This window comes from Schistocerca americana, chromosome 5 (genome assembly GCF_021461395.2).
Source record: "Schistocerca americana isolate TAMUIC-IGC-003095 chromosome 5, iqSchAmer2.1, whole genome shotgun sequence".
NCBI lineage: Eukaryota > Metazoa > Arthropoda > Insecta > Orthoptera > Acrididae > Schistocerca > Schistocerca americana.
In genome coordinates, this window is record NC_060123.1 from 705,995,949 (window position 1) to 706,012,209 (window position 16,261).

The 16,261-nt window shown below is 36.6% G+C and overlaps 1 protein-coding gene across 1 annotated transcript in view; it reads left to right on the forward strand.

Annotated features, from left to right (window-relative positions):
- Nucleotides 1–16,261, forward strand: part of LOC124616647 (trehalase-like) — a 412,719-nt gene that overhangs the window by 236,736 nt on the left and 159,722 nt on the right. Inside the window, exon 7 of the mRNA XM_047144975.1 lies at nucleotides 3,458–3,594. Within this exon, the coding sequence (XP_047000931.1) occupies nucleotides 3,458–3,594 (137 nt within the window). The remainder of the gene's footprint in view (nucleotides 1–3,457; nucleotides 3,595–16,261) is intronic.

Sequence of the window (16,261 nt, forward strand, 5' to 3'; positions counted from 1 at the left end):
AGAAAAAGGAGGTGGATAAACAACAGGGCTGAAGAGGACAAAACACAAGGTCATAAAGACTGAGGATCATGCCAACTAGACAAAACAGAAGCCAATAATTGAAGTACTGAGTTTGACAGTCCAGCACCTGTTATTGGTTGTGCAACACCATGGGGAATGATTCTCGCTTTTTTGTCCAACCAATGCAAAATGTCCTCTGTAACACCATCAGCTATTGTAAGAATAAATGGAGAACTGACCAGAGTAGAAATGTGTTTGTGGAATAGGACCACACCTGTGTTGTAATTAGGTATAAGTACAACAAAACCAGTAGACTGAACACTACTTTATTCCATGGAAGCATTATCACATTGAACACAGTATTTAAGTAACATTCAGCAGGAACCAATTACATATACAAAGAGCTGCAGAAATACACACAGAGAGCTGAAGCCAACCATAGCTCAGCTAGCTTTAAATTTGCCGCACACGCAGCCTTTTCAAAGTAAGCACACCCATCACTACACTTACATGAATGAAAATAGAATATTATGCAAATTATGTTCTGTGAGTACTGCTCTAAAATGGATTGCTGGGTAGTGTGAGGAAGCATCAGTAATAGCAGGTTGGTTTGTTTCATTGTTTCAGAAGAATTTACTGGTACAACTGCTGAAAATAACAATCACGGTATAAAAATGAAATTAACAAAATTTTCTGCCTATATACAAAGCAAAATGCATAAGACAGCACATGTTCTGCCATATGTAATGTATCAGAGTTTGCTGTCCTTTCAAGGTACTTAACCAGTTTCATTTATGAAATAATTAGGTACCGTATGTTCATTTCTTATTGCTTCCTGTTCTTTCATCCAAGTTTTTGGAAAAAAAACTAAAATCCTTTGAGAGTAAATGTACCTTCAAGTTGGTGACCATGTCTCTTGCATAGATAATTACACAGAGTGAAGTACGTTTTAGATATTTCAATAGCAAAATTGAAACAATGGAAAATCCAGGATGGAATGTAACAATATTATGAAAAGGAAAGTTACGAGTCACCATATAGTGGAGATGCTGAGCCACAGATAGGTACAATACAACAAAAAGGCTGTCACAAATCAGCTTTTGGCCAGTAAGAACTTCATGAAAAATAGACAACAAATACACACATACACTCACACAAATGCAACTCACACAGACATGACTGCAGTCTCTGGCAACTGAAGCTTCAGAAAAGACAAATGGCTCTTCTTCCAACTTTACAAATCTAAAATGTCTCAACACAAATTGGCCAGCGACTTCTTTTTCCACTACAAATTTTTTGAAATATGTGTGGTGGGTTATGTAAATCAAAGTACCATAACAATCAGTAACAAAAAGAAAGCATGGAGTGAAAAAATTGTATAGGGAGACAAAGATATGAATACATTAAGTAGATTCAGAAGGATGTAGGTTGCAGCAGTTACTCAGAGATAAAGAGGCTTGCACAAGATAGAGTAGCATGGAGAGCTACATCAAACCAGTCCCTGGACTGAAGACCACAACAACAAAAATAAATCCAGTTCTTCATCAAGCTGCAAAGTGAGATGATAAGGTGTGAAAGAATCAAAATTTGATAAACTGCCTCAAAAGTTGGATGAGAAATGTCACATAGCAAGGAACACATGTAAATCCCAAAACAGTAGTTTTTAATTTTTTACATGAAAAGTAGCTTTCATGAGAGACTAACTGCAGAGACCAGTGTAGCTTTGCTACATTTGCCTAAAATGTTAAGTTGACTAAAGCCAGAACATCTATATTGTAAGAAGAATGTACTGTGTTACTCACCAAATAATGGCCATTGGCATCGAGTCACATGCATGCCACTCTACTGCCATGTATCTTCCATGCCACGTATCACGTCACTAGTCACACCTTGTCAGTAAGAGACCTGCCTTAGATTTTCCATGGACATCTTCATTCTCTCAGGGCTGGTAGAGAACCTGGAATAGCACTTTAATGCAATGGCTGGTGTTGAGCAAGTTCCCTCCTCACTGGTTTGAAATTTCATGCAAGGCCTACCTCATCAGAAACAGAACACTACTTCAGGAGGCTACATTTACTGTAGAGTCCGACCTGTTAGAGGAGGTGTTCCAGGAGTCTTTCTCACATTTAGACACAATACTGCTCTCCCCTCTGTAGTGAATTACAAATTCTTTCAGACACCTCCCAGACAATCTCGTAAAGCTTGACATGACCATTACCAATCTCATTATTCCTTGATGCCTTGGATGAGTCCTATCAAATAATCCTGTCTTTTAGTCCAAGTTGTGCCATAAATTTATTTCAGCTCAGTTTGATTCAGTACCTCATCATTTGTTATCCCTCCTAATCTTCAGCATTCTTCTGCAGTATTGTATTTCTACAGCTTCCATATATTAACTCCCTGAGCATCATATGATTTAATTTAACTCCATTAGCCTTTTTTTTCTTTTTTTGATGTTATAATATCTTGCTTTTAGACACTATCCATTTCATTCAAATGATCTTCAAGTCCTCTGCTGTCTCTGACAGAATTGGCCAATCTCAAAAGTTTTTATTTTGTCTCTCTGAAGTTTATCCTTTTCAAAATTTCTCCTTTTTTTGCTTGCTTAATGTACATGTTAAATAACAAGGGAAACAGACTACAATGCTGTCTCATTCCCTTATCAGTTACTGTTTTTATACTCTTATTATTACAATCTGATTTCTGTACAGGTTGTAGGCTATTTAATTCGTGCTTCTATCAGAATTCCAAGAAGTGTATTCAAGTGAAGACTATAAAATCTCTGTAATTTGTATCTACAGATTCTGAGGAATCCATACTGGTCTCTGTCGAGGTCAGTTTCCATCAATCTTTCTTCTTAATTGTCAATATCAGAAGATCAGAAAACAGCCACTGTTGAAAAGCAGTCATTTATACTATCTTCAGTGTGGTACAACATAAGATTGCATGTGCTTCTCCATAATGAAGGTATATGTAACTCTATTTGTCTGACATAGTATTGACAGAAACAGACACACACATTCCATTCCCCAAACATCTGTATGCAGTATTGATTAGAATTTGGTAGTCAAACCCCTAAAAGTCAGTTGCCTTGATTGAAGATTAGACAGCTATGTGAGAGAATGAAATAAAGTTGAAAGAAAGAAAAAGGAATGGATAAAATACCACATAGAGAAAAGAAATTTACACAGCATAGAAAGATACCAAATAGTAAGCAGACTAAAATTAGCTAGTGCATCTGTACAGCCCTCATGATATAAAAATATTTGCACAGCAAACAACTGGTTCACATTTCAGCTGGAACTGCTGTAGCAAAGGAAAACATCAAACTATGAGACTGTGATCCTTTAGTATTGAACCATTTTTGAATGTTTGTAATAAGGCATTCATACTTCAATTAAATTTTTCTCAGAATCTACTATTTAATGCTGATCTCATGTTTAATTTCATTTTTCAGTGAAGATTACATAATTGCCCATGGATTATCTAATGACTCTAAAGTCCAACAACGTCTTTATACTGACCTGAAATCAGCTGCAGAATCAGGGTGGGATTTCTCTTCAAGATGGTTCATAACAAATGGAACAAATGAAGGTACTTTTTAAATGTTTCACAATTTCACTGCAGTAGTCCACATAAATAAACTATATGTGAGTTGTCTATTCTTTCAAACACGTCTGAGACAGCATTTTTCACTTAGTGGGCACACACTGATAAGCCAAAACATTATAACCACTGACCACTATGACATTGGATGCTGCCTGGTGGCATTGAGGGCAGATAATGTGGTAACAAAAGTATGTAAGTGGACCAAACACAGACAGGGGATCACCCTAGCGAAGATATGGGCTGCAAATAGGGAAATACCTTGAGATAAGCAACTTTGATGAAGGGCAGATTATTATTATGCACGGCCTGTGAAAGAGTATCTTGAAAAAGGTGAAGCTGGTCATACGTTCAAATGCTACTATCATGAGCATCTACAGAAAGAGGTAGAATGACAATGAAACTACCACTAGGCACTAAACAGTTAGACATCCATGACTCTTCACAGAATGTGCAGTTCAACAGCTTGTCTGCTCTGTAGAGTAGGACAGATGGTGATCTGTGAGACCTCTGCCAAAAGGGCACAATGCTGGTGCACACACAAGTGTTTCGGAGCACATCACTTGTTGTACATTATTGAACAAGGAGCTCTGCTGCAGACCATCCCTACATGTTTACATATTGGTCGATTGACACCATCAGTTACAATTGCAATGGGCACAGGACCACCAGGAGTTGACTGTCAATCAATGGAAATGTGTTGTGTGAATCACATTTTTGCTACACTAGCTCTATGGTCATCTCCACAAATGCCATCATCGAGGTGAATGGTGGGTCGAAACGTGCAGCATGCCACAGATGCAGGCTGGCAGGAGCCGTATTATGCTATGGGAGAAATTCTCCTGCACTTGCATGGAAATGGTCGTAGTACTCAAAGATGCGCTGACAGATGCAAACTGCCTGCATCCCTTCATGGTTGATGTCTTCCCTGGTGGCGGTGTCATCTTTCAGCAGTATAATTGTCCGTGTCTTGGAGACAGAACCATGCCACAGTGGTTCAAGGAGCATTGTAGTGAACTCAAGTTAATGTCTCAGCAACCAAAGTCGTCTGACGTACATCCTGTGGAGCCTTTCTGGGTTGCTATCAGGTGCCATCACCACATTCGCAAATCAGTTGCCCATTACTTACGTGAATTACATGACCTTTGTGTAGACATCTAATGTCACACATGTCCATAAAACTAACAACAAACTGTCTGATCCCTGATATGCAGAATCAGTGATGTATTTTGTTCCAAAGATGGACGAACAAGCTATTAAGCAGGTGGTCATAATGGTTTAGCTTATCAGTGTATATTTTTATAAATGATGTAAGAAAAACTCAGGCCTTAGTGGCAACTGGGCATTGAAATAAATCCGATGGTGAAGTGAACATTTGTGCTGGATGGCATTTGAACCTAGATTTCCTCCTTTACATGAGCAGCCGCCTTAACCACTTCAGCTATCCAAGCATGCTTTCTGCTCAACACTAATTCTCAATTTGATGCCTATTACAAATGTAGCGTCCACTGTCCATTATCCTCACTGCCCACAGCTTCTCCTGATTTCCTGCAAAAGTTTGGATGTAGTGTGCATCCAAACTGAAGGGTTTAAAGTTTCAGTCATAACTTGAGAGTTTTTTGATATTCTCATAATATGAGTAAGGACCATGAGTAGCAGTAGCAGTGGTAAATAGTAGCAGTAGCAACACTAGAAGTCTTCATTCAAGAGCTAATACGTCATGCTTTATAGCTCGAAGTCGGTAAGAGAATGTTCAAAGACATGAAAAGTACCCTGGAATAAACTAGTAGAGTTTATGGGCCATGATATTTTGCTTCTGTGTGGTACCCATGTAATTACCATAATTGTGGTAATCAGTATAATAATATTAGTAATAGTATTTCAGAGTTTGAATTTAAAATGGATGTAAATTAACATATATCACACACAAAAGTGAAAAGACCAGCAGATTTTGCAGCAATTTAACTGTTATTCATCAACTATGGCTTACTTGTCAAAGGAAAATAATTATTTGTGCTTAGTGACAATCTTTCAAAACTTCAGATCATGTAATACCAGATAAACAAAAATGACTTAACAGAAGTACAGAAAATTACACTCAGTGTGTGTAATTGCATTGTTACTGCCTAATGTAGAAGATGTAATTTGTTATGCTCCACAATCTTTGAAGTTTTTAATGTTATCTTTGGCATACTAGCGTAATCCATACATCCCACACATGTATTTACATACTAGCTGACAAACCTGACATTGTCTGGGTATTCACTTGCCAATTTTCTGTTGCAAATGAAAACAAAAAATGAACTGTTGTTATAGTGAAGTATCAAAAAAAATCATTTTCATCTACTCATGTAAACACCTTTGAAGCTATGAAACATTCATACAAAGAAACATAGAACATGTACAAATGTATAAGTACAGTATAACAATCAAAGAACGTGATCCCAGACAGTTTCTGTACAATGGGTACAGCTGCTTTGTGTGTCTACAATGCGATTTTGCAAATGTCTATATGATAATGCCTCTTCATAGGTCTAAAGACAGTTACTGTTTACACCTACGGCATTTGCAAGTTGCAGTTGAAAGCTGTGGAAACCACTACCAGGTATCAGGGATTGTAAGAGTCTCTTAGTAGTAAAGAATACGCGAGACACTGAGAACCAAATGGGCCTAAGGCACACCCTTGTCAGTTCTGAGATTTTAACATGTGTGCAAGTTCCTGGCATCTGTCCATCTTAAGATGAACCAGCTCTATCACTGCTGTACCCCTACACTTTATACATGAACATTTACAAAAAGCTGTCTCTCCAGTTACTTTGATATTTGCTTCCATATGGGCCCAAAGCATGAATTTTCATTGCAGTAGGTACAGTCACAGTCTACACTGATGCCCATTTCTTCATAAAAGTGGGAATCTCTTTACGGAATCCCTCACCATAACCTCATCTACCACGTTTCGGAATTCCAGTGTGTAAAACGGACACTGAGAATTTAAAACTCTTAAACTCTTAAAATGTTAAGTAAAAACCTTGCTATCAGACAAAAGTTGATGTTTGTGGTAATAATGAACATTTCAGAAATTTTACAATGACAAAGTGGTAATCAAGTTCCATGAACTGTTGTTGAAAGTTACATATTCTTTGTTAGAATCATGAGAGGCCACCATTGTCTTCAAGACACTTAGTAGGGAGATCACAATTTGTTATTTCTCAACACTTTGTAGATGACTTTCAAAATCAATTGCCCAAATACATAAATGAAAGGCAAATATCAGCCTTGAAACAAACAAGCTTAACAAAACTACTAGATCAAGATTGAAATACATAGCCTTAATGAAACTGATTTGATTTAATTTGATTTTTTATTGGTCTGCCGGCCAGGGTGGCTGAGGCTGCAGTCTGGAACCACGTGACCACTACGGTCACAGGTTCGAATCCTGCCTCAGGCATGGATGTGTGTGCTGTCCTTAGTTTAGTTAGGAGACTGGTGACCTCAGAAGTTAAGTCCCATAGTGCTCAGAGCCATTTGAACCATTTATTGGTCCAGTTTTATCATACAGCACAAATTGTACAATCGATATTGGACAGGTCAAAGATAACTTACAATAATACATAGTAAAATAGGTACCTATTACAATTAATTTTGTTACATATTCAGAAATTCTCTGACAGAAAAGAAACAGTGCTTTATTAGAAATGCCTTTAGTTTAGCTTTAAAATTTGGATGAGTAGCATTTTTTATTTCCTCTGATATCTTATTGTGTAATATTACACCAATGTTATTTATGCTCCTCTGATAGGTGGTTGTTCTGTGATATTTTTGATGTATATTTGGTTTCCCTCTAGTACTACAGTTGTGTACATTTTTGTTCTGTAGCAGTTTGCCTGTTTTCAGGAGGCAGTCCCTAGTGAACACGATAGTTTCAAAAATGAATAAACTTGGAACATGTAGAGCAACAAGCTCAGTAAAATGGGATTTACGTGAGTCCATCTTTTTAAAGCCACAAATTATTCTTATAGCTCTTTTTTGCATTCTAGAAACCTTTACACTGTGAGTTGAGTATCCCCAGAAAACGATCCCATATCAGACTAGAGAGTGGAACTGTGCATAGTGTGCCTGCAGTACTGTTGTTTTGCTTGTTGTAGCCTTTAAAATTCTTAGGCCATAGCACACAGATGATAATTTTCTAGACAAGTTATTTATATATGTGTGTCCCACTTTAAGTCTTGCTAAACCCATGGACCAAAAAATTTTGTGTCACATTTCTAGGGAAGCATCTTTTAATTATGCTTGAATAGACATTTGATTAGTTGGAGGAATTAAATGAAAATCAACACACACAGTTTTTTCAGTATTTATAATGAGTTTGTTTTTTGTGAACCACTCAAAGTTTTTTCATAGAACTTTTTGCTGTGGACTGCAAAGTTTCTGGACTGGATCCAGTGAGCAATATGTTGGTGTCATTGGCAAACATGATAGTTTTAGTGAGACTCATATATTCAACAAAGTTGCCCACATAAATCAAGAAGAGTAGTGGACCTAAGATTGAGCCCTGTGGTACACCATATTTTATTTGTAATTCGCTAGAAAGAGAGGAGTTGTTTCTTGTTTTATTTATTTTGTTGAATTCATACTGAAGTGATACTTTCTGCCTGCAGTTTTTTAGGTATGAACACAACCTGCTATGTGCTACACCTCTTACTCCTCGTCTTTCTAATTTTTTGAGCAGAATGTTATGTCCAGGACATCAAAGGCTTTCGATAGATCTAGAAAAATACCTGCAGCTAATTTATGTTGATCAAGGGATTTTAAAATGCAGTCTAAGAATTCAAAAATTGCTGTCTGCATACATTTAGACTTTCTGAAACCATGTTGTTATACTGTAAGAGGTGCATATTTATTTATGAAACTTAAAAGCCTGTCTTAGATGAGTTTTTCTAGAATTTTTTGAGAAGGAACTTAACTGTGATATGGGTCAGTAGTTTGATATTTTTTTCAGAAGAACCTTTTTTTTTTTTTAGGAGTGGTGAAACTTTTGCTATTTTAAAGATGTCTGGAAATACGCCAGTTTTTAAAAAGAGGATGTAAATTTTTGCCAAAGGGTTTATTATGTGGTGAGCATATGTTTTAATATGAAATCAGGTACTTCATCAAGACCACTTGACATTTTATTGCTTAATGATTTAATTTTACTTATAATTTCATTGGGGTTTGTTTCATAAACATACATAGAAGCAGTCAAGATCACTGACTTGCTGGAGAAAATTGGGACTGGTCCTTGACCGTGTACTTGAATGAGGTCTTCAGCTATTGAAGTGAAGTATTCATTGACTTTTTCCACAACTGAATTTGGTTCTGTGACTTTTGAGCTTTCTAGTGTTAATGATACATTTTTTTTCTATGGCGCTGAACTACGAGTTTCTTTCTTTATAACTCTCCACATGGATCTCATTTTGTTAAATAGAAGCAGTCAAGATCACTGACTTGCTGGAGAAAATTGGGACTGGTCCTTGACCGTGTACTTGAATGAGGTCTTCAGCTATTGAAGTGAAGTATTCATTGACTTTTTCCACAACTGAATTTGGTTCTGTGACTTTTGAGCTTTCTAGTGTTAATGATACATTTTTTTTCTATGGCGCTGAACTACGAGTTTCTTTCTTTATAACTCTCCACATGGATCTCATTTTGTTAGATGAGTTTCTTATCAAGTTGTCATTCCACATAATTTTTGCCTCTTTGACTACTCTACCATGGATTCTTTTGTAGGTTTTTGAATAATATGCGAATTCTTGGGTTACTCCATATTTCTTACAACAGTACTGCAGAAATCTGTTTCTCTCACTGGAAATTTTTATGCCTTTAGTTACCCATTGTTTATTATGGTTAGGTTTTACTGTTTTTACTACTTTTGGAAATGCTACATTAAAATAGTGAAGAAAGATGCTCTGAAAACTCATGTACATGCTATCAACATCGTTCTGAGTGGCGATGCTTTCCCAGTCTTCCTTCACCAGTAAGAGATTAAAAATTCTAATGTTATCTTCGGAAAAGGATCTTTTTTCAACTACTTTTTTGGAACTGCTACTACTTGTTGGCATTTCTATACACAGCAGCTGTGCCTCATGAACACTATAACCCATTCTCAGTACTCTACTTGTGAATCTGTGATTTGTTTCTGAAATGAATATTTGGTCAATAATGGAATTTGTGCATTCTGTTAATCTTGTTGGGCAGTGTATTGTGGGGATCATACTGAATGTAATAATTTTTTCATAATGTGGGGCCACAGTCATAATATATTTCTTTTAAGTCAGTACTGCCATTAGACTGTTTTTTATTTGCAGTGTTACATTTACACAATCATGATTTCGGCTTCAAAGTGCCATTATCAAGTGTATAAATATGCAGTATGCCATCTTAGGCACTGTATAACACTTAAAACACTTGATAATGGCACTTTGAAGTCAAAATCATGATCGTGTAAATGTAACACTGCAAATAAAAACAGTCTAATGGCAGCAATGACTTTAAAGACATATTGAATGTGTCTGTCATCTTTATCAAAGCATCTCTGGTGCTGCTGCCTTTTGAAAAATCAATATTGAAATCCCCACAAAGCACTATCTTCATATTTAGTGTACTGATCCTGTTCAGCAGAACCTCTAGTTTATTTGTGAAGACTGGCAGGCAGGTTTCCTCTTGGTGCTCTATATATGTTAATAACTATGAAATTAAGGTCTGGCAGTTTAGTAATGGAAAGTTCAAAGTCTTTTTCAATTGAGTCAATATAACTTTTACTGACATCACAGAACTTTATTTGTTCTTTCACAAAGATAGCAGAGCCACCATGTTTGGAAAACTCTCAGCTAAAATGACATGCTAATCTATATCCTGAGATTGAGGTTAATTTTACTTCATCATTTCATAGCCAATGTTCAGTAATGCAAATTATGTCTACATTTAGTGCATACTGGAATAGTGTTTCCAACATGGAAATTTTATTTGTGAGTGACTGAACGTTATGGTGTAGTATAGCAAAATCTGGGTATTTAGTAACTTCAGTTGAAAAGGTTTCTGATTCTTTATCTAATGTCATTTCTAATACAGTACTTACCCTACAAAAAATTTTGGTGTCTTTCTTGTGTGTGGCTTCTGTTTGCTGGTGGAAATCAGCAGGTGAGTTAACTTCTGGAGCTTGTATAAGTTTTTCTTCATCCGCATCTGTCCTCTTCAGTTTAAACCATTTTGTAATTTTTATTTAACTGATGACTTGATTGTTTGTTTCTTGCCTAATCAGTTTAAACCACTTGGTAATTTGCATTTGGCTGATAGCACAGCTTGTAACTCATCTAAAGCACTTGTTAATCTCCGTTTGTTTGTCACTTATACTTTTCTCTTCACTCTTCTTCAAAATGCGAGTACATATTTTTTTGGCTAGTAATTTCTTTCCTGGTGTATTTAAATGAAGTCCATGGACTGTATGGAACCTTTGCTCCAATCTGTTTATATCTACAACATCAACATTCTTAAAGTTAGTGCATATTTCAGTGACACACTTGTTTGTCTTTAATTTCACGGTTCACACACGACCAGGGTGGCAAATCATGACGATATGGGATGTTCACAATGAGTACATTTGTGTGGGCTAAATTATTTAAAATTTCCTCATTTCCGTAATAACCTTGTATGTTTCGTTTCTATAGACACCATCTGATCCTCCTATTAACCCGGCAAAATCATCTTTATTCAAACTAGCTACGTCAGCTAGTTAGTAGCTATGTCTAGCTACTGCTAGAGTTCACATCTGAAGTGAACAGACAGTTTGCTCTGAACTTCAAGCAAGTGTGTGTTTGATAAAAATTATTATAATGAGGACTACGTAGTGTTGGGATAGGTCGTCCGTGTGTGCATGTGTGTGTGTGAGACAGAGAGAGAGAGAGAGAGAGAGAGAGAGAGAGAGAGAGAGAGAGAGAGATACATTTAGCATCTGCTATGTGTGTTCTGAGTCTAGTTTCACATTAATTAGAAGCTACACAACAGAAAAAAAGACACTATTACCACTAGCCTATATATGAAAATTTTGTGTATTAACATTAATAATAATAGTAATAATACTAAATATTAATTATATTTTATAATATAAAATGGGTTCATTGTTTTTTATAGGAAATATGGGATGATGAGGATTAGATTTTAAAAAAAAAATGACACACACCAATGAGACTGGTGATTTACCTAAAAATTGATTTTCATAAACATCTATTTTCTCAAAACTTTGTGTCTTTGCGCCCTTATGGTTCTCAGTGCCTCAAATGTATCAATGCAACATGCACAATAGAGCAATTTTTCATACATATCGGTGTTTATGACATCATATCTCTTGTACTATGTGTTATACAATGATGTATTTCTGTAGGTACATTCAGTGGCATAGATGGATACCATCTGGGGAAATATTGCAAATGTAGTTAGTAACAAAGGACAAATAAATATAAACATCAGGCATGAAAAATAGGGACAGTAGAAGAGAAGTAAAAAATTTAAAAAGTTATGCACAATGCAGCAGTTTTTCACGCATCTACATGTTAATGGCATCATATCTCCTGAAGTATTTGTGGTTACCAAGATATACCCTTTTGGGTGCATTTAGCTGCATATGTTGGTACTGTCTGTGAAATGTATTGTGAGTACAGTTAGCAGCACAAGTAATACATTTAAACATCATGCATGATGTGACAGTTCTTTATCCATACCATTGTTTATAACATCATATCTCCTGAACTATGTTAGATGGGTAGTTCTTAGGTCCTCAGCAATTGTTGCCTGGCTGTAAAGGATACGTCTACCAAGTTTGGTTGAAATCAGTGGTTTACATTTTGTCAGATTTCTTTGCTTCAAAAACACCCATTGTAACATTTTATATATAATTTAAACTCACCTTTTGTGTTAATTTTATAAAATTTCATGCATATATCATGATATAGTGTGTATTTTCTAACATAAATTGCTGCAAAGAAACAGATTTCATACTACTGTAGCATCAGTTGTACGCTACATCTATGATTTGCACCTGGTTTGGAAAACGTTTCTCCTCAATCACAGTGTAGCTATTTATGTAATAAGTACAATATTTCCAACTTGTTGCCCAGTTTGTACTAAGGAAATGTATGAACATAGGCAACAGTGATGTAAACGTAGCTACAACAAAAGACAACTGGTGTGAAGTGATTGTGTGTTCTGTGCCTACTATAACTGTGATACCACCTTAAATTTAGTAACACACTTGTTAATTTTCAGCTTCATTGTGCGAATTTGTTAGTAATTGTACAATTAAAAAGATAAGTTGACACTTAAAAGTACAAAGTAGCTTTAAAGAAACCCGTAAATTTTATCCCCGGTCTTTGTCTCGAATCAGTCGGATAATATGCATTATCAGAAGGATGAAGATTCTATAATTCTACCAGCCAACAAGAGCAATGTCACAAGCAGCCAGTACAATTTTTGATCTACCATGATGGAGTTTTCAATTTCAACAAAGCTTGGAGTCTGGTACTCAATTTATTAAGAACTCACAAGTTGTATCATCGACTAGAGTTGGAAAATTCAGACAGATTGTGAGTTTCGCAGAACGACAGTGTGGGCTCTGAAAAACCAGAGAGAACCAAAGAGCATAGCAGACACTGCAAATCAGATAATGTTATAAATACTGGTAGAACACTGACAATACTTTAGAGTCAGGTTGGAATCCAAGCAGCAAATGTTCTTAAGAACACAGCACACCAGCACCAAAAAAGATCTCTGGCTCAGTCATTGAAATATTGTGTGTAAAACAAAATCAACAACTTGGATGGACACTCAAAAGCATATCAGTAACCAATCATGCTGAGGAATCTGAAAGATCACAGTTGTAGTGCAACAAATCAAGAAATTAAAAAACAATCAGAAAGCTTAGTTTAAAGTTATTTGTTTATTGTCCTGTAAAACATTACACCAGCTGCAGGGTAATATCCCTGTGAATGCTGTTCTCAGACATGGGATGAGTTAGTTGCTGTTCACAAACAACCTACGAACCACCCTGACTGTTCTCGTGTGATTGGAAGCTGCTGCAGCTGATTGTATTGGGAAGACATACTGAGAGATACATAGTAGAGTTATCAAAGGAAGATTGGGCACTATCTTGACCTACAGGTGGGGGGAGGGGGCTGAGGTAATCTTACATGCTTGAGGTACTGACTTCAACTGAAAGTGAAACTGAATCAGTGAAACACACTTCATCTACTGAGAAACCTACTGTGTCCTTTGTCACAAGGAGGCAAATGCAAAAAGGCAGGGGTCTGTTAATCATCAGTTCAGCATCATAAATAATGGTATCCCTCACCTCATGGAAATGGCAGCAAGGGATGGGAAGGGTCACCTCATGTCCTCTGTGTGCCCAGAGGCTTTATTCAGTACAATGAAGAGGTTGTTCTGGCAGCCAGTGAAGGAACAGGACGCAATCAACTGCAGACTGTGGCACATGGTGGAATGAACAATGCCTGGCAACTGAGTCCATACTCGAAACATTCTAGCAAATGACAGAGAGGTTTGAGAAGACTTACAACTCAAAGAATTTTGACAGAGCTCACAATCTGCAGTACAGTCCCCACAACTGCTTCTGGTTACCTGAGTCTTAGTTGAGGGAGAGATTATAACTTTAAACTCTGAATGTCCTATGAAAAAATGGGCTGTGACTTTCTACACTTGCACCACATTGTTGGGAACTGTAGGATTCCCTTAAATGGGTCTGGGTTGTGCTACACATCAGAGGCATTTACCCACGTATGTGATTCTGTGTGAGGTGTACATGAGGGCTTTTTCTTATCTAGACAACTCTCCATCCAGTCCGGATAACGATAGCTGTTGGAGAACCAGAAGTATTAGCACAAGATCCGAAGAAATGGCCCCCTACAGATGAAAAGATAAAAACCATAATCATTAATTGCCAAAGCATTGCATCAGTCACAGAATACCATATGAAGCAGTCCTGAAAATCAGTGGAACTTATATAATACTACACACAGAAAGGCAGCTAAAACCTGAAACAGACAGCAGTGAATTTTTGGTGAAAGTCTTAAGTGCATATCAAAAAGATAGGTCAATGAGAAATGAAAGTGGTGTATTTGTCACAGTAGACAAGAAACTAAAGTCCACTGAGATGGAAGCTGCACACAAGATTGTGTGGACGAGTCTCAGTAGCATGCTTGAGCATAAATTTGTAACTGAATCTTTCTATCAACCACCAAACTCAACCCTAGATGTACACCAAAACTTTAGAAATAAACCTCAGTCAGATACTATGAATGTTTCCCAATCATACTGTTATCACTGGAGACAACTTCAGTCATCCAACAATCAAAGGGAACAGTTACAGTTTTTAAAAACCGCTCCTGGAAACCACATAGAAAACAGTCATGGTGGATATGTGTTACACCAAATGGCAACAAATAAACTTGACCTCTTTGAGGAATCCATATTGATATTTATATCAGTGCCCATAGCAGTTGTAGCAACTATGGTTACCAATATAAAAATGGCAGCTAAAACAAGTAGGAAGATTTAATGTTCCGTAAAGTAAGTTAAGATGCAGTTGTGCTATACCTCATTGAGGAACCTGAAACATTTAATTCTGGACAGAAGCATGTAGAAGAATTGTGGCTCAAGTTTAAAGGAATAGTTGACCAAGCAATAGATACATATGGCAGGAGGGACCTCCCATGCTTTATGGTTTTTGTAAAGCAACTTATGAAAAAACAGTGACTACTGTGGTGCACACGTAAAACAGAGGAATATTATAAAGAGGGAAGTCCTTAATTAAATGCTTTTGGCTGTCTGAAGGGCAGTGCATGAATCCTTCAATCACTGCCATAGCAGAATTCTATTGAAAGATCTCATATAACATCCAAAAAAATTCTGGTCGTATTTAAAGGCTATCAGTGGCACCAAAGTTAGTAGCTATCAAGACACACACTCTTGGATGAGAGAAAAACTGAAACTGATGGTAGTGAAGTAAAAGCAGAAATTCTAAATAATGTATCTAATGTTCATTTACAAAGGTGAATGCAGGAGTACTGACCCAGTTTAATTCTCACACCCCTTCGATAATGAACAATAGAATTATGATCAGTAGTATTGAGAAACAGCTGAGCTCACAAAACTGAATAAAACTACAAGACTTGATAGAATTCCTATGAGATTCTAAACTGAAATCATGGCTGAGTTAACCCCTCTTTTAATCATAACATACAACTGAACACACTAACAAAAAAAAACTGTTCCCAGAAGGTGAAAAGAGCACAGGTCACATTTGTCTACAAGGCCAGCAGAAGTGACCTACAAAATTACTGTTCAATATCTTTGGCATCAATTCTTTGTAGAATCTCAAAACATATTCTGACGTCAAACATAATGAGGTATACTGAAATGAATCACCCCTTCTATGCCAACCAGCACGGATTCTGAAAACATCAATCATTCGATACCTGATTCCTGCTTTTTTATACAACATTCTGAAAGACATGGATCAAGGCAATCATGTGGAAGTAGTATTTCCCAGCTCAGAAAGTATTCAATACTATACAAACCAATGTTTACTTACCAAAGTATGATTATATGGTGA